Source organism: Diplotaxodon limnothrissa, linkage group LG13 (genome assembly GCF_057381915.1).
Source record: "Diplotaxodon limnothrissa isolate DT_005_m linkage group LG13, D_limnothrissa_male_GT1.1, whole genome shotgun sequence".
In the NCBI taxonomy this organism is placed as follows: domain Eukaryota; kingdom Metazoa; phylum Chordata; class Actinopteri; order Cichliformes; family Cichlidae; genus Diplotaxodon; species Diplotaxodon limnothrissa.
Window position 1 is genome coordinate 22,309,833 of NC_140608.1, and position 19,780 is coordinate 22,329,612.

Below are 19,780 nucleotides of genomic sequence, written 5' to 3' on the forward strand. Positions count from 1 at the left end.
AAATACCATGAAAAATCTGTGGCCAAACCTCAAAAGAACACAGAAGTTGAAGCTTTTGCAAGAATATTTAACAAATTCAGAGTAAATAAATAAATGACTCTTAACTTCTACAGCAAGTTGTGTTACTTGCCAAAAGATTAGCTATTAAGCACTGACCATGCCGGGTGCCCAGCAGGGTGCCCAGCTGTTTCCTCGTTTCTTGATTTTCTCACTCTAACTTTATTCCTAGTGGAAATTAGGACATCTTTTATTCATTTAACTGTACTAACAGAAATTTTCAAGAGGGCAAGCTTTTGCATGTCCCTGTAAAATTCCCTTCAGTTAGATAGACACAAATCCAAGGTTACATCCTCTGTGTATATGGTAATTGTTGCTAACTGCATGCAGAGAATTGAAGGATAGAGCTACATGAAGGCATATCAGCTGAAGTTTGGGGTGGACGAGGGGAAAACAATCTGTAACATACAGTAAGGCAATTCCCATTCTTTTAATATGGACATGCTGATATGCATCCATCTCTTACATCTTCTTATTACCCTGGAATTAAATTTTGGGCTAGCACTTAGTATCTATAAATTTGATCTAATTTATCCAGAGAAAATCACATTATTTAGTATTTTTCCCAGGAAAAATATAGGTGGAAAAAACAACAGGCTGCTTTCGAAGGCACAGTCGAAACAAATAGCGTAATAAATAATAAATTATAATAAAAACGCGCAATATTTAATGGCAAGTTTCATGTACTGTGATGTAGCTATGATCAGTGAAAGTGCATTACAACAGGAGAACACTGTCAGTGCTTTTCTTCTTGACCTATGTATTGCCTGGTTACAGAATATTAATAATTGCATATGTTCTCCCTTAAATATGTTATTTGACCTTATTAAAAACCAATTTGCAGGAAAGTATTAAGGCAGAGCCCTTCCTCTGCTCTAAGCTGGGTATAATGAAGGTGACAAAACACAGGAATGTCCATAAAACAGTGTTGATATAGCAAGCAAGGAAATATTAAATAAGATATGAATATTTAATAGGTTACATCAGCCATGCAAACAGAAATAATTACATTTTATGTGCAGTGAAGTCATTTGCAGACAGTACATTAACCTACAAAGTGACATGAATAATGTTTGGGGATGGCTAAACCCATGAGACATCTAACTCCCTTAGACTTATATTAGCCAGTAAAACAAATCCAAAGACATTTATCTGGGATTTGGATGGTGTAGTGCAATATGAAATGTATTGACAAGACAGCCACATTTTTCTATATGATTTATAGCGCATGTGTTGCAGGAATTTAGAGACCCGAATCTGTTTTTATACTAATGAATGCGATGTTGTATTTCACGGGAAATCTGCTTCCTTTGCTGTCAGTTTCCAGCAGAGGTCTTCCTGCTGTTCAGCCTGTCAGGCCTGAGGTTTGAACCGACAACTTTCACATCGCTGTCTGAAAGCCGGCCGACCATAACCTGCTTTAAAGTCCCAGTCATTAAACTTTAATACAATATGACCACTCCAGAGACGTTTTAGTCTTATATTTGAGATATATATTGTATTCCCGGGGTGTGTGGTTTGTTCTCCTGGAGTCTGTTTGCATCATTATTTATTAATCAAAAATTGGACGACCGTCAGATCAAGTCTCAGCACAACAGCAAAGATAAGCTTCTGTTTTTTTATTGGCATTATTATGATGCATGTGTTAGTGTAACTGTTTTGGTCCAAGGCACTGTAATATAATACAAACTGCATGTCTGGGGATTTGAACTTTTCTCATACATATTTCTTGTTTAACTGACTTAAAAAAAAGTCTTTGCCTAGACCTTAATCTCATTTTAGCACCTTATGTCACTTAATAATTGCTTGCACCACTTCACTTGGCACAGTACAGAATCCTGCCACTTGCCAAAGCGATTTAAAAAAAAAAAAAGGGGGGGAAATGCGCATCCACTAGACTCTGTGTGGTTCAAAAAGTGACTGCTCTCCCATAAAAACAAAAATATATACACATAAACACACCTAATTTTCCATCAAGTGTTTGTTTTCCAGCGATAAGTATTTGCTGTTAATTGGAGAGTTGCTTTTCCACTTACAAAGCTGAATTTCCTTCTTTATTTTGCTCAGAAGTGGGTGTTCTGAAGTGTCACACGTGTGAATGAACTCACTGATACCAGCTTATATAATCTCTGGTATGCTTTTGATTGATGGCTGCAGCCGGTAGTTAGCATAAATCTGAGATGTGCTTTGAGGTCACACCTGTGCAGGGTTTATAAGGTTATAAAATGCACCGCATCTTCTTGTTACGCTGCACAGATGAAGTTTAGTAAGTCACAACGCTGACGTTTTCATTACAAATTTGCCACATTTGTGCGAAGTGACAGTGAGAGTTACACAAACTCGAGCAACTTTTACGTAATGAGAAAAGAGAGAACGCCCGCGAGACACGACACCCACATGACTCATTACCAGCTTGTTCACACACCGTACCGACCGCGTTACCTTTGGAATTAACTTGTTGCCGGTTATCCGTGGGAGCTGTTGACAGTGAAGGGCAAATATAGATCTATTGGCATCCTTGTGTCCTTTAACATGATGTTATGGATGAGGTTCTGCTCCCGAATGCCAGCAAAGCCTGAGGGCCACCCAGAGCTCAGTCTGGATGGAGAGCACAACAGCAAAAACCAGCAGCGGTGTTAATGTGACAGCCAGTAGCAGCTGTTAAGGTGGAGAGGTGAGACTGAAAAAAGCCAAATGAGGTCCTTTTTGCTAATGAGGCCTAGGCATTTCTCTCTCTCTCTCTCTCTCTCTCTCTCTCTCTCGCTCTCTCTCTCTTTCAGCTGCAACAGTGTTATCGGTATGCACCTCGTTCTGCTTCCTCTCAGTTCCACAGCAGCTCCAAGGATTCAGCCTCAAACATAGCAATTCAGCTAAAACACTACTCAAATACCACTGGTGTGCCAGCAGTCAATTCCAGCATTTTTTTTCCTTCAGAATGGAGCAGAATTAATGAATATCAAAATGCGTGGCTTAAAACATGCAGACTTTGTTTTCCTCGCAGTAGAATTAATGCGGCTGCTATCTCTGCTGTATGTGTTACCATTTCAGCTCTTCACCTGCTGTTTAGGGCTCCTAAACACTCTGTTGGAAATTAGTTGTGTTCATTGACGCTGACAAACCAATCAATATGGTGAACTATTTCTTAAACAAACGCGGACAGGTCTTAAGTTAATTGTCGAGTCAATCGATGAGGGGTAATCTCACCTTTTCTGTTTAACGAAATAGGCCGCGGATGTCAACTCTTAGACGAGCCCGTCAGACGGAGCTCGGCGTCAAGCTAAGCCGAGCATTTGGTGGGAGTAGGGAAATGAATGGAAGTAGGCCACTGAATGCAGCAAAGCATCGTAGCGGGCATTTGAATTTCAAGGCGGTGCGGTAAATCAAGTTAAGCAGGAGACAAAAACAAAAACATTGACTACAGCTTTTCAGAAATTTGCAGTGTGTGCAGCGTCAGCAGTTGATCCTGGGATTTTCCTTAACTTCAGCTGTTGTATATTGACTCCTGGCAGTGCTGAAAACTATAAGGAAAGAGATGTGCTTCTACTTCTGATTTAAAAACAAAAAACAGAGAGACAGAGCTTTAGAGGGAAACTTTTAATGCTCCTCTTTGCAAAAGCTGGCCACTGCAGTCAGCTCTAGCAAAGGAAATTTGTCTTTCCAGACTGATATTATGTTCTATTTTCAAATCAAATCTTCCCTTTGTACAGCTGACTGGGATTCATTTAAGAAAAAAAATCTAGACATTGATCCTGATTCTCCCTAAGAGCTTACGAGCTTACGAGATTCAAGTTGTTGGAGGTTTTTTTGACCATTTTTCTTTTACTTTATCACCGCTGAGCCCGATTGATGCAGGGAAGTGTTACAGTATGAAGCAGCATCGATTTCCTACAACGGCCCCATGAATGCTCCCTGTCCTGATGATCCAATTCACTGATCCTGCAGGCTTGCATCACACTCGGCGGGGTGTTCGACAGACATGATGAAGCAGTGCTCTGAAGTGAATTTCTTGCCCTGTTCTCGAGGCTAAATGAGACAAAAGCCACACCTTGGATAAAAAGTGACAAAATGCCGAGCACATAACCCCAGTTTAATTTTCTCTTTCCAGATGGACTGGCTCACACCTGAGATGTGAAGTGTGTTATGTGAGCCAAGGTGTTTTCCCACCTCGCTGGTGGTGGGGAGAGATGCTGCACTCCGTTGCCATGACAGCAGAAGTTCTCTTTGTTCTTGGGTTCCTGATGATGAGCGGCGCTCTGTGTAATCCTATCGCGACCTTACCGGTGAGCCAAGAGCGTCTGGAAAGGGTGTTGACCCAAGCTAGGGAGGACAAACATCAGGACAAGCAGACTGCAGAGGAGCCGCTGGGATACATGGCCCAGGAACAGCCGCAGGAAATCAATGCTGTAGGGCCCAACAGGACTGCCAGGTCAAACCTCAGCTCTCAGGCGCGAGGATCTAAAGGCGAGAATTCCCAGGAGCTGTGGAGCGAACAGGACAGCCTGAACCAAATAGACGAAGCTCCGACCAGTGACGTCACCCTCTCCCTGGACGCCATCGATGAGTACGCGTACCCAGACTACAGGGGGAAAGGCTGCATGGATGAGAGCGGCTTTGTTTTTGCCATCGGCGAGCAGTTCACCCCGGGCCCTTCAACGTGCCCTTGCCTCTGCACAGATGAAGGCCCTCTGTGCTCCAAGCCAGAATGTCCCAAGGTCCACCCTCGCTGCATCAAAGTGGACACTAGCCAGTGCTGCCCGCAGTGCAAGGAGAAAAAGAACTACTGTGAGTTTCGGGGCAAGATCTATGCTTCGCTAGAAGAGTTTAAGGTGAGCCCATTAACTGCATTCACTCATTTTTGACATGCTCCAACTTGAAAGAAGTGCTGACAGAACACTCCCTCGCCATGAGTGGAGTTTATCACAGGCACTACACAGGAGCTAGTTACCTCGCCTTGCAGCATGCAAGCAGGCAGGCAAATTTATAATGGCAAAGGTCAGCACTTGTCTTTTATTTCCCTTTTTTTCTCCTCTGCACAATGTTACTGGAGGCTGAATTTAGCAGTGCAGCTTCAGCAGAGTGTTTCCATATTTAGTTTGTTGATACACATGATAAAAGTTACAGTTATAGTAGTGTTACAACAGCACAGCGCAGCACACTGCTGCATGTGGGTGTTTGAGGAAGAAGAAATACACTGGTGAGATGGTTGTTTTATCTTCTGACACCACTTTGAAAGGTTCAGCTCAGGACTGCACCACAGTCTCAGCGTTAGGTCTCATTTATCAGCGCCTAATGCTCCTATTTATAATGGATAGTGTCTCACCAGGTGGTTGGGGCTAATATGGGATGTCTTCCTCTAACTCATGTTGTTGCCGACAGCTCTCTGCTGAGCCAAATCTACAGAAAGCCTCTACTGCCACTAGCCGCATACATCAGCCTTTCTGCTGTGTGAAGAGGGGGTGCTTTGAAACTAAGCAACAGGCAGGTTTTAATGCTTGATTGCTGCATTCTGGGGCATTGTGCTAAGTGCTACCTCACTCCATTTTCACAGTGGAGTGCCATGCGGAGGCGCAAGCCTCTGCAATCTACAGCAATGCTGGAATTAACCTTTGCTCTCTTGTTAAGACTACATGTATATGACTTTATACATGCAGCTGCTAAACTGAGCTTTGCATGGACACTGTAGGCTGCAGGCTAAATGTAATTCAAAGTGCGCTCTGCCTTTGTGCTACATTTGCTGTACTTTGAGATATACAGGAACGCTCGGATAACTCAGTAATTCCTGACTCTGATCACGCGGCGAGAAAATTGGAAGCATCTTCCTTCTTGTTTCCCATTCCTATTGATTTCTCCATATCCCCCTGATTCGATTGTGAAGTTCAATTCTCGACTCAGCCCTTTCTAAAATGAGGCATTCATTGGCAATGAAGTTGAGAAAGATGGGGCTTCCCTATAGATGTGGCTTTGTGACACTGAGTGCACACAGTCTTTAAAGGAGGCAGACAGGCAGGCGTGTTTTGTGTGTGCAGGTTGTGTGTGTTTGAGAGACAGAGAGAGCTGCAGAAAGGCAGACAATTGGCTAAACAGACATGAAATAAATGAATCTTAGACAAAGATGGCAAGAAATCAATTAATATGGGAGGAGTTTATGTCACCTGTGTTTACTTGTGCATGTGATGAACTGTTTGTAAGAGCGTTAATTGATGTTTTTTTTCTCTGCTATCAGGTGTCTCCGTGTGAGAAGTGCAGGTGTGAGCCGAGCGGAGAGGTGCTGTGCTCTGTGGCAGCCTGCCCACAGACGGAGTGCGTGGACCCGGAGTACGAGCCGGATCAGTGCTGTCCCATCTGCAAGGGTGGTGAGTGGAGATGATGATTTCTTTCAACAAGCCAGTTCATTCCAGTGCAGTTGGTATCCCAGTGGCATTGGCATGAAAGCCCCACTAGTGCCAGTTTTTGCTCAAGGGCACCACAACAGGAGTAGCGAGGTAGCAAAGCATCATTTCGCTGACGCAAAGCAGGCAGCATGCTGCACTACAGTGTGTGCAGTATCTTGCCACATCGGATCAAATCTGTTTAAATGAAGTCACGGCAAAAAAATATGGCTAATTAGCTCTGAGTCGTGGCCTGTTTTTGTGTAAATATTACTTTTTTCTCTGCGTCATTCTTAATGTCATTTCGAGAGTCGTTTGATTGATTCTGTAGCATATGTTCCAAATCCGTCTACTGTCTGGTACTGAGATTTGAGATACGCTTGCATTTTTTGCTGCTTCTGCTGCTGTTGGGGTGGAGTTTATGATCCCGTTGGTTTGAGAGCTTCGGCCTGCCTGAGAAGAAGGAATTCTGCAGCTCAGAGTCGATTATATGAAGTTGTTTCCGATGATTCCAGACAGCATGTCCTAGATTATGCCCCCTTGTTTTCTTGGCGTGACTCTAATGCAACATGGCAATGTCAGCAACATTGCTTCCTTCAGCAAGAAGAATGATGACTTGCGATATGTATCTCTGACTTGGAATCTTAAAGCGGCGCAGGCTGTCTGCTATAAACAAGAGCAAACAATCTGCATGTGGAAAACAGAACCCGCTGCATGTGAAAGTGCTTCGTCTGTATGAACCGCTTACAAGGTGACAAGCGCTGCTGGTAGTGTCTCTTTTTTTTTCCGGGTAAAACTGCAAGTGAGATATTTTGATTTTCCGCGCGTCTGTTGGAACTTTTTACACATTAAATGCCAAATGGGAAAATTAGAAGTCGATTTGAAACAGATGATCAGATGATGATGAATGAATTTGGCTTAAATGAACAAAACACACACACGCACAAAAACACCTCTTCTTCAGCATATGTCTGCCATCGGTTCATTATCATTGCACCCAGAATATCACATTAGCATTAGTCATGTATCATTTTAAACTCTGGAAGTATTATAGACATTAGAATTTGCATGTAATGAATGTTCATGACTAGTCATCAATCAGAGATCGTCCCGCTCAAATGAGAAGCCTGTCTCACAACCTTCCAGTGGTAGCAAGTTGAAAAAGATTGGTAGTCATAGAGCGTCGCTCGCTTTATTAATATTTGGCTGCTGTAATCTTGGGGAGTACATGTTGGTCCTTTGTTCTTCCATATTTATTTATTTATTTATTTATTTTTGCTGGACACCCACATTTTATATATATGCACATATTGATCATGCTGAGAGTGCTTTTTGGGCAGTTTTGGGCAGTGCTCCATAATTTCCCCCCTGTGAAATGCCCAGTGGATTAGCTGGGCCACATTTGTAGGCACGGCAGTCCAGGAGACGAATGTAGATCCCGTACAGTATGCACAGAGATGTGGCAGATTGAAGAGAGCGGGCATTTGTATTCTCAAGTATCCCCAAATCCACGTGCTCGTTCACCCGATAAGGATTTTCAGTTTTAGGTTGACGTCAGTCCCTATTACCATAAGATTACCACACATTACCTTTCAATGAATGCGGCTTGCTATGCAAGGGATGACACGTTATCTGGCCACAGCTAATACCGTCGCGAGGAATACTGTAGCCCATGGGGATTGTGTGGTTAAAAGTGTTAACTACTCAGCCTGCAAAAACAGTAGGGCACGTCTTCTGTGGCGTTGTTAGAGCTTCCTAAATTGATGACCCTAATAACATCATCAAGTTAATCTCAGCTTGGGCTGGGAGATTTTATATTTTAGCCAACTGACACCCTCTAGAGCTGAAAAATGAAGCCAGTGTAGAAGTTTCGCTCTTTGTCAGGGGCAAGGCTGATGCTGTTTCCTCAATGCAGCCATTGCCGGAAATTATAGAGGGTACAAGAAGGACTGGGAATCCTTTTTTATGGGGGAAAACAAACTTGTTCTGCTCAATACATCATTGTCAATATTGAATAACAAAATGCAATAAAAGTGCTAATAATAGAGGTGATATAACAGGTTTTTTTTAATGGCTGCCCGTTGTTTCCTGATGTGAGATTATTTTTTCTTCTACCCAACAATGAAATAAAACATATTTATGATTGTAACCAGACTGCATTTGGTTTGCAGTTGTGCTCTTTTCTTATGGACAGCTGCATCTCCTCATGCATGTTTATGGAGGCAGGAGGTCTGCTCACAGTTATTTGCATATTGTGATTTATGTCTTGTTCGTAACCCCGTGACACACCATTTTAAAAAGTCCAGGAAACACCCATGCTCCTTAAAGTTAATGCTATCAGCTCAAATGTCTAACTTTGAAAGTTATATATGTTTAAAGGCGTGACTGATTTGAGTGGTACGTGTGCGCGGACCCACGCACACGCAGTGTTGCTGCTAGACATCACCTCGGCTAATTGGAGGCACTCTACTGGACCTCTTGATCTGTAATTATCTGACAAATAATACGGCTTGTTGTGTGGTTAATTATACCAACAGACCGTCCAAGATGTCTGTGCTCCAGTTTTTTTGGTTTGTTTTTTTGACTGTGATTCTGTACTGATGTATTTCACATGTACAATTATGCATGCAGCTTGCAAACCAAGCTAAATGGTGTTAAAGAACACCTTTTTCACTTATAACTTCCAAAAGAAAGTGATATCTTTGAAACACTAGTCTAATCTGCAAACAGTGATTGATGGGCAGCTAAGTGCATCTTTTATGTGTAGTCTGTTGCCCTTTAACTTGGGGGAAATTTGTTTTTTTTTAACCATATTTAAGAGTTTTCCAGTGGGGGAGTACCTGCTGGTTCTGGAAGCATTATTTCTCCACTCTTAAAAACGTTAATGAAGCCCTCGGTGTGCTTCCACAGAGAAACACAGGAGCCTGCTGCTTGATTTAACATTACAATTATTTGTGTGCTCAGCTGGAAATCTGGTTACACTTGTGCACCATATATTCTGAATTACACCCAAATTGGCCAAAAGTTCAGAGCGATCTGTTTTTAACAAACACTGTTATGTTTAGCTCTGACGATGATGATGCTCAATTTTCAGCTTAGTGACTGGATGTTTCGTCTCGAAATGCGACCAGTGATTTCTCCCACCAGTCGTTTTACGATCAAAGGTCGTTGCTTTTGTACCGATGATTCAGTGATTCATTCATCATGAATGTCCAAACCATTTGTCGGCTGCGTAAAGCCACTCGTTATGTTGTTTAACTAGAAACTGAATTGAATCTGCAAAGAAACATGAGAACCCAAAATTGCTTCCTCCACTTTTGGGCGCAATGAGACTCTGCTCAGTTCCATTATGGAAATCTGGACTTTCCTGTCTGTGTTCCTTAATATAGTGAAGTGAAGGACTAAATGACCAGAGTGCTCTTTTAAACTTGTCTCAAATACTTGTTTCCATGCATATACCTTTATGACATTTAGCTAAAAGTAGAAGCCTCGTCATCGTCATGCAGCGTCTGTCAGCCTGCTCTCAAACTCCTTTAGGGAGCATAATCTACAGGAGCACAGTGATATTTATGAGAATACAGAAATAGGCTTTGGCAACATTTACGCCTCATTTGTGCAGCAGTCGGGCTGCTGTGCTTTTTTTGTTTTTAACTCTAGCAGGTACACTTTTTATGTATTTTTAGGATCGTGCCAATAATTTACACTTCCTTCCTCACTTTTGCTCTGCCTCCTGCTGGTGTTTTCGCATGTTCACGATAGCTGTGAACATTAGAGCCCAAAGTGTTAATTGACACAGAATCGAGAGTCTGGTATCAGTGTGTGTTTAACAACTTCTTATTGGACGGGGAATCATTTTTGGCTCGTGATTTTGCGACCACGGCTGACGGGGTTGCGGCTGTGCAAACAGGAGGCGTGAGCACTCGACAAACAAACACCAGATATCTTTTGTGAAAGTCTGACTCTGCGCGCTACGCCATCCGCTCCCAGAAAACTAAGATCTCTGTCAGGAACTAATACAAAAATACCCCCAAAAGATGCATCTCTTTGTGGACTTAATTGGACTTGACAACAAAGAACAATAAAAATGTGAAAAATTAACTGGGGGACATCTTATTAAATAATTGGAGGCTATACTAATTAGATGTAAACAGAAGTAAATGAGACATCACTCCAAATGACACCACTGATCTTCCCTTCAGCTCCTCTCAATATCAAAACGATTATCCATCGGATTTCACTTTGTCTTTTATTCATGATGCTTCTTAGCCAGGTATTGCAGGCGCCATCATTTAGATGACGAGGATCATCGATTGTCAGCTCCCATCTTGTCGCTGTTGATCATGCAGCACTCGATATGAGACAGCGCCGAAGAGGTGGCTCCGTGATAAAATACAGATGATGTAAAAAGGAAGAAAAAAAAAAGAAGGGGGCGGCGGGGGGGGAGGGGGATGGTAGAGGTCGTCGACGGAGAGTTCCTCCTCTGGTTCTGTTGTTTGTCTTGTCTACAGATGTTGTTTGAGTTGTGGGCAGATGTTAAGACCTCCCAGGTTCCGCGGTGCATCCGATGTGTCACATCAAAGCTCGGGCTCATTAATGAGAAAGAATTAAACACTCACCCAGATGACACCAAACGGGGAAGGAGGCTGGTAGTGTGCACAGGAAAGTTTTTTTGTTTTTTTTAAAAAAAGCACCGAAGAGAAGTGAAAATGAAAGAAAGATTAAAATCTGTAGAGATAAAAACACCCTCAGATGTGGTTTCTCGTTCAACAAGTAATCCCTCCTGTCTTTTACCTTCATTCCCCAGCAAACAGCCACTTCGCCTCTTTACCATTTTCCTCACTATTGATAAAAATACAACGAGGTATTTCAATGTTTGATAAGTTCATCAATTATGCACAGGCATTATCTTGGCCTTTTCAGGCATGCAAAATCAATGCTTATGGCAGAGCACCCTGCCTCAGATGTGTTATTCACCCTGTATGCTAGGAGACACTCGGGGAAGAGCCAGGGGAGGAAGATGAAAGTAAGAGGTATCACTAACATCCACCCCAGACATTTGTTCATGAATATCAAAGAACAGCTGTGAATGGGGGCAGGTTCTCATCATTTTTCACTCATTATCTTAAAGCAGTGGAACATATTGCAATTAAATGGTCTCATAGCCCTCAAAAGTTTGTGACCATCATTCGCTCTATGCCATAAAGTTTAATTAAACAGCATCGATTCATGCAAAGAACATCTAGTCAATGCGAGCTGAAGGGGGAAAACATGTTTTCTATACTCTAAGCTGGAGTCTGTCTTTTTTCTCCCTTTTTTAGTTTTTTTCCTCCTGCCAATATGTTTTGACGTGTTGCTTTCCTTTTCTTGGACATATTGGTAAAGACGTGGCGCTTTCCGTTCTTGCAGATTCAGATTTCTCTCACTGCATCTGCTTTTGAAGAACGCTTAGAGGAAAAAAAAAATCAATGCAGGAGAAGTCGCTCTCATCTGCACCTCAGCCGTGGCTCCCCTCCCTCTTGTCCTTTGCTCTTGCAGGGTATTGCCTTGGCAACGCACGAGGAAACAAGTGGTGCTCTCCAAGACTCAGACATTAGGGTCAACACTAATCTGGAAGGGGGGGGTGTGATAAACAGTATGAACCGGAGCCAAAATCACTTCAAATAGAGCAGCACGAGACACGGTAGCCTGGTTGCCAAGAGGGATACGGGCTCATTTAAACTAAGAAAGGCATGATTCATAGACGGGCCTTTTAAAAAAACAGACATCAAAAAACACATGAGTCAAAAGGGAAATTGTTTGTATGGATATAAAATGGTCTGGTTTGTCCATTTAAAGCATCCCCCATTTCACCCTGATGCCACAGATAGGGACCAGTGCAGCTGACAGAGCTAGTTTCAGTCAATGAATGCAAAAATAATGCTGCTTCATTACTGACTGTTTGCTAAGCCCCTTAGGCTAATGTTGGTACACTTATCAAACACTTCTCACACCATAATGTAGCTTACAGTAATAACTGTGACTAATTTATCATTGAAATTCCAGTAGCATTTCAGCATGTACAGCGATGGATTTCTCGCGGAAGAAAGTAAAAGCAGGCTCTTGGAGAAAGCTACTGTAAGTGTATGAAATATGCACACACATCATATGAGGGTAAAAAAAAATAAGTGAGGCTGAAACTGTTCATCCAAGATTTTTTTTTTATTTTGAAAAAAGGGAAAAGTAAATTAAACCGTAATGAGAAACTTATCGGTCGATGTTTCCTTTTTTCTGTTACATGAGAAAGAATTTAAAAAATGGGGAATACCTGATGAGTTGGAGTATCTAACACCAATCTAGCTGCACTTGCTGGAGTGTGAACTTTCCCAAACCGAATGACGAGCATGAGAACATTATTCTAATTTCACACATTGGCTCCCACGCTGTGGCTGTTCCAGATAATTTTCTAACGTAACCTGTAACCTCACATGATAATAAAGCTAATGGCATACTCCTCACGTTTGGAAAGGACACAAGACTACTACCGATACCAGTCTAACATACACACTAACGCTTATGTTTTTAGTCTTGGCAAGGCTACTTGGAAGGTAGCAGTGACCTCTAAGTTTTACCCTACAGAGTGTGGCATTTATTAGAGCCTCGTATGTGCAGAGGAATCCAAAGCTTTCCTTATTACACGACAAACAAAATGACATCCAGCAACAGACTTTATGGGTAGTATTTGTTGTTATAAATAATGTCATGAGGAAATCAAGATTAATGCATGCACTGGTTTAATTTTTTAGGCAAACGTGGAATTACATGCAGGGCATTTTGCATCTGCTCTAATAAGCTAATCAATTCACAAAAGGTTTAGTTTTTTCTTTCCCCCCCTTTTTGTTTAATTTTTTTTGCTGGACCACAACATTTTTATTATTTAAAGGCCATTTTCTTTCCCATTACTGGACTTTGAGTTATTACAATAGCGAAAGGTCGCAATAATGACGATAATAGTTAGTCGCATTATAGTACTACTGGGTCACTGAATGCTTTTCAGCTTTGGTCTGCTTGTTAAGTGTTATTTTCTACATTTTCTCCTGAATAAAAGTCCATTTTAATGTGACTTGAAAATACATTCTCAGTACAGGAAAAAACCCCATAGAGGAACAAAACGATACAAAAACATGTTCTAGGCCTGATGCCAGACCTTTAAACACGCTGTTTTTTTTTTAAAGGATTATGTAAATGAAGGTCTTGCAGCAAAGACTGTCACCTGGACACTGCTGTGATGGCTCTCGAGGCTCCTTTCTTTAAAGGACATTGGTCACGACAGTCGAGCTGCTCGAGTGCAGCTGCATAGCTTGGCTGCAAAGATCATCTGTGCGCGTACGCGAACCTTCACGCAAGGTGCCACTCCCACAAAACCAAAGAGTCAGCGGCTCTCTAAGCGAGGCGGTTACTTAGAAAACCAGTCTCACCGAGCATCTCTGAAAGAAATTATTCATATTGTTGTGAAATCCCTGCAAAGTCTTTCTGCCCTTACAAAGCAGCCTCGTTTTTATTCTGCATTTATAATGCAAATGTACCCAAGAAATGCATTAAGATGAGTGATTTCGGCTATTCTTCTCTTTCCATTACCTTATAATGCGGCTGTTTTTAACATGTCAGAATTAAGGGGTGCGATCATCAGGATGTGTCCTCGTTTCTCCATCCATTATCTGGCGCAGTTACAGAGCCAAAAGCCACAGGTGCTAATGGCTATCTCTTTCACATGCTTCCCATGCCAACTTCTAACACGCTGCACTGACAGTTTGGGTCCAACTGTTCATGCACATGCACAGTCCATTTGTCTCTGCCTCTTCGGGTGTTTTTCAAAAGCTCTTGTGAAGCCTGATGTGCCCATAAAACCCTTTTTTTTTGCCACAGTGAGTGACGGAGAGATGGGGATACATTATATTATATTAATGAAACAATGACAAAAAGGTGGTGTGATATGAATGGCAGAATAATAGGGTGAGAGGAATGAGTAAGCACAGCAGGGCTAAATCCATGCATTAATTAACACAAATGAGTGTCATGCAACTGTCAATGACGGGCTTTAATCCCGGCTCCACGAAGGAAGTGCTTTTGATTAATGCCGCGAAGTGGGAGATTATTTTTCGCATTTTCCCCCCTCTCTCCTAGTACACCCTTGACATATGCATCCCCTTACTGGAGACTCAGTGCTTTAAATGCTACTAATGATGATGAATCAGTAGCGACAGCAGCCCGGGCCACAGGATGAGTTGTTATTCAGATAGCGTGCGCGCACGCGCGTTCATGTACAGACTTATAAACGTGTTGGGGTTGACATTTTGACAGGCCTCGGTAAACTGTTCACATTGATTGATGCGCAGGCTCGCTCCTTCTGGGCGCTGCGTCCAATCAAACGCGGTGGCTGCAGCTGAAAGACTCCCCATTTATCAGCATCTTAATTATACAACAGAGTGGCTCAAGACCTTGTTAGTGTAAGGGAAATAGCCATTGTTATGCTACACCTGTTGTTGTGGAAGCAATTCCCGCAGTGTTTATATTTTGCCGTGCGGCTGGAGAGATAATGGATGATTTATGAGCACTTTTTCTGCAGCCACTAGTCGAGGACACGGGCACATTCACTAGACAAAAACATTCCCATTACACTTTAGGACCAAAAGAAGGTAATTCTGTCCGATAGGAGGAGGACACTTGTGTTTTTGTATTGTAAGCATGGCAAGTAGATTTCTTTGTACACTCCAGTGTTGCCAGATGGGAAGAAGCACCAAAATGAGTTGGACTACAGCTTTTATTTCCTCTGTTGACTCTCTCGGCTAGTTGTTCAGGTCTTAACAACCACTACCTAACATCAAAATTTCCATTAGCGAGAGCCAATTTCCTGCAAAATAGTTAAAAAAAAGAAGAAAAAAAAGATGCAGTCCCTTGGGGTGCACTTCAAAAACCATATTAAACCACTGTGTAACAGTGCTTAATTTGTTTTTATGCACAATTCACAGTCCAGCCTTGAAGTTGCAGAGGAGAGCAGCTGCCTTCAGCCAGACATATGCTTTACAGTGCTTGTGGTTTAGCCAATCTAAGGAGCGTGGAAAGAAATGTAATTGAATACCTCTCATGTGCAAACCATACAAAAATAAAAGACAGGATTCAGTTGAATGCCTTAATTTCAGAATATGACAGTGGATGAGATAATCGTTTGATTCAGGTTGTTGAGAATTCAGTGTAATCTTTATCCTGATGGGAGCTGGGTCTGAATCAAAGGGCTGTTCTGCTTAAACCATAAGTGGTCAATCAGTAGTCTGAAGAACATTGTAATGATTTCCCAGGAATGTGTATTTTAAGTGGATTCAAAGCCGGTTGATGATAGATGGCAGAGTGGAAGCTGCATAAATTCCACCTTTAAGAGAAGCGCAAGCCTGAGATCATAAAGGTAAATGTGAAAAGCCTTTCATTTCCTTGCCATCAGAAACGACTCTAGAAAGGGTGTTAGCAAATTCTTGATGCTTCTGTAGCCATTATTTTTTTCCGGGCCTCTTATATTCCCATAACAGAACACTATTTTGGGAAACAGTCAATGAAAAGCCCAGACGAGAGAGCCCATTTTCCACTGAGAGAAATGAACTGATGAGCAGCAAATTCATTCTTTTCTTTGACTGACTGCTTTCAGCTTCTCCTGGATGTCACAAAACTGTCTTAAAGCAGAATAAAAAAACAAAAACAAAAAAAAAACAACCCAAAAAACCAAAAGACAACCAACTGCACTGAACTCCATCTGGTCAATGCAACAGATATAACATCTAAAATTAGCAGTTTAACAATAACTGAAGTCCTGCCCCACTTTCAAACTGGCATGTGTCCCACTGGCCTTCATTGCACAATGTACTTTTGCACAAAAGGTTTTCTGTCACCAGCCTTTGTGAAAAGCTGAATTATATGGCCAAACAATTCTGCCAGTCCTCCTTTATGACTAATTTATATTTATTCCCATCCAAATAATGATTTGTACATGATACTGAAACTTTGCCCTCCATAATAGCAACCTACTTCAGCTTGAATTGCACACTGCATTAGAAACATTAGAAAACAATTAAAAAATATGAATGTTAAATGTATAAAATGCATTCAGATTGCATCAGCAAGAGTGACAGTATATCTGATGTATTGTAGAATAGCACCAGCTAAACCACAGTGGAAATAGAGCTGTTGCTCTGTCCTGAGTGGAACTCTGTGTTCTGTGTACTGGAAATAGCCGGGGTTAAATCAGTGCAATTGTTAAGCATGCACATTTGGCAGCGTCAGAATGCAGAGAACAAACTCCGGTGCTGTTGGTGGTTGATGCAGTCAGTGTATGGGATAATTGGTTGGTTGTAGCTGACTAGCTAACTGATGCATAGGTCTGGACTGCATCAGAGCACTGACTGTCTGGCATTAGGCTGTGTCCTCTCTAGTCTTTAGCCATTAACATTATGTTTTCATAATCCCCCTTACCAAAAACACTCAATGCTGGCATTAGCAAAAATATACTCTAAAACATACTCTCCTTTCAGTTCTTCAATGCAAATAATTCATCCGCCAATGAACAACTCAATGCATTAAGGCATATAGACATGGTCAAGACATCCTGCTGAGTGGCAAAGTCATGGTTGTTGGTGCCAGGTGGCCTGATGTAAGTATTTCACAAAGTGTTGATCTGCTGGGATTTTCCCATCTCAGCCATCTCTATGGTTTTCAGAGAATGCCCAGAGAAGAGACAATACACAGCGAGCTGCAGTTCTCTGGTTGAAATCGACTTTTTGGTGCCAGAGGACAATGGTCAGATGCTTCGAGCTGATAGGAAGACAACAGTGAGTCAAACAACCGCTTGTTACAACTGTAGTATGCAGAAGAACATCTCTGAACAGACAGCACATCAAAGTTTGTGGCTGATGGGCTACAGCAGCAAAGGTCCAGCCTGGTGGTGATGGTGGTGGTAATGGTGTCAGGGATATTTTCTTGGCTCACTTTGAGCATCATTTTAAGACATCGTCCTTCCTGAGTATTGTTGCTGACCCTATCCATCTCTTTACTTCACCACTGTCCATCTTCCGATAGCTCCTTCTGGCAGGACAAAGCTCAAATAATCTCAAACTGGTTTGTTTAACATCACAAATGAGTTCACTGTACTCAAATGGCCTCCACGGGCAGAGCACCTTGGGGATGTGGTAGAAAACGAGGTTCACGTTATGGATCTACAGCAACCGTGTGATGCTGTCATGTCAGCACTGAGCAAAATATCGGGGAAATTTTTGAATGTAGGGTTTTACATAAAGTAAATGTTCCCAGACGTGAGTGAAAACAATGAAAGTATCTTCATGTTGATGCTTAATGTCACTCACCAGATTCAGGAATTGAAATGAACTGGAGGTCAAGCACCAGTTTACCATCCTATTTCATAAATAGGCCGGCTGACACAGGTGTCTGCGAATTTGAGGAATTTATAACTGATTGAGATCCACTGAGAAGCACAAAAGAACATGACTTTCAGTCGTGTTCGGTCTTTGAACTGCGTGTTCCCCTCACACCGAGCAGAGCCCTTGGCCGCTCAAAAGGCAAAAAAGAACCGACAAGTGCAACCTTAAAATGACTTCTGCACGTACATGAAAGGAATTTTCAGAATTTTAACAATAAATCAATCCCCTTGACTATCATCAAGTTTGTATTCGTTTAATCTGACCACAGCACAGGTCCCACAGCATTGTAAATCAAAGGAACAAAGCAAATCACGCATTTTTCAGGGCTCTCAGTGTGAGTCTGACCTCGATAATGTGACACTGTGCCAACAACACAAAAAGAAACATATTAAAAATGGATGAGCTAAATTTGAAATTCCACTGTGAAAGATTTGAAAAAGCCCTGTTGTCTGTCGTGCCCTGTTTTCCTCTTTATTTATTTCTTTTATGTCTGTACCACCTACAGGGCCAAACTGCTACGCGGACACGGCGGTGATACCGGCTGGCCGAGAGGTGAAGATCGATGAGTGCACAATCTGCTACTGCACATACGAAGAAGGCACGTGGCAGATTGAGCGTCAAGCCACCTGCAGTAAGAACGAGTGCCAGCGGAGCTAGAGACTGGCACGGCGACGAGAGAGGGACATTGGCACGCAACACCAGTGCCGAGCCTCATGCACACTCTCAGCCTTTCACCCAGTCTACCGGGCATCAGGGTCGGACAGCACCCCTCAAGCATTTCAGCATTAATACTGTAGTCATTACTGAAACGATGCTTTTATGAAAGTTTATAATCCACACACAGAATATCTATTTATCTATGTATTAAATTATTTATGAATATATATATGAAATATAGGAGTCATTAATGCTGAAACAGTGGAAGACTATTTTTTATAGTATCTGTATTTTATTAAGCAATGTATTGGACCAGAGGTCAATAAAACAACAGAATGTATAGAACACACACAGCTGTCTTTGGAGGTGCAAGCCTCAACGTCTCTTAACCCGCGGTGTCATCCGACAAATCTCGACACCCGTCCCTCTACCACCAAAGTGCAGACTAGACTGTGCGCGATTCATTTTGCAGTGCTAGGGTGCAGACTTGCTGTGCAGGACAGCGCAGTGCAGAGTTACAGGCGAACAACAACGAAGAAAGACGAGTAAATTCACGAGGACTCGACTGTTTCCTGATTTCTTTTATCCTTTTTTTCTGGATGTTCAAATGTGCTTTGATTTGAAAGTGCTTTTTTTGTATTTCTCTCGGTACAGTGTGTTCATGTTTCAAATAAATGCCATTCTGTGCTCTGTAAATGCTCCGACGATACCTGTTTTTTTATAGCTGTGAGTTTTTATGTTGATGGTGATTTGCATTTACAGACTTGCTACCTGGAAAAAACAAAAAGCTCGCAGTTTCACTTGAATCAACAAATGATTGTCGATGGTTTGTTGTTTGGAATAAATGATCAGAGTATCAGAGGAGCCTTTGAAAGTGACAAATCTTCCCTTTTTAGATGGGAACGTTTTTCGGTTTTGAAGTTCCTGGATGATATCTCTGTGAAAGCTACAGGTAAATATTTAATAAGTTGTCAAAGAGGATATTAAGTTCCTCAGTAATGCAGGGCTTTCATTTCCGGTAGTTATAAGCATCCCAATATAAACATGAGCCCTTGGAAGTGCAGACGCTCCGGAGTTGCCCCTGGATTTCCAACTTCATTAATAAAGCCCAGACTGGACAATTCGATCTCATTGATTCCAATTTGCTTTCAAAATTTGGAAACCGAAAGGTCATCCGACTTGCTGCATATATGCTTTTTTGTTTTTGCCTTCGTTATTTTAGTTTGAAGATTAATCAAACGA

At 42.0% G+C, this 19,780-nt stretch overlaps 1 protein-coding gene across 2 annotated transcripts; it reads left to right on the plus strand.

The window, feature by feature from the left end:
* The first annotated feature begins 4,241 nt into the window (after positions 1-4,241).
* Positions 4,242-18,538, plus strand: vwc2 (von Willebrand factor C domain containing 2). 2 transcript variants are annotated; one of them, XM_085369525.1, is made up of 4 exons: positions 4,242-4,883; positions 6,281-6,410; positions 17,164-17,275; positions 18,387-18,447. In XM_085369525.1, the coding sequence occupies exons 1-4, from the start codon at positions 4,242-4,244 to the stop codon at positions 18,445-18,447; spliced, it is 945 nt and encodes a 314-aa protein (XP_085225651.1). The 2 variants fall into 2 exon arrangements, with proteins under 2 accessions (XP_085225651.1, XP_085225652.1); XM_085369526.1 differs by lacking the exon at positions 17,164-17,275 and having other exon boundaries at positions 18,387-18,538.
* The last annotated feature ends 1,242 nt before the right edge of the window (positions 18,539-19,780 follow it).

Coding starts and splice junctions, on each gene's coding strand:
- vwc2 (XM_085369525.1), top strand. CDS start 4,242: ATGCTGCACTCCGTTGCCATGACAGCAGAAGTTCTCTTTGTTCTTGGG. Junction 4,884..6,280: donor CTTCGCTAGAAGAGTTTAAG/GTGAGCCCATTA, acceptor CTCTGCTATCAG/GTGTCTCCGTGTGAGAAGTG. Junction 17,276..18,386: donor GAGCTGATAGGAAGACAACA/GTGAGTCAAACA, acceptor TACCACCTACAG/GGCCAAACTGCTACGCGGAC.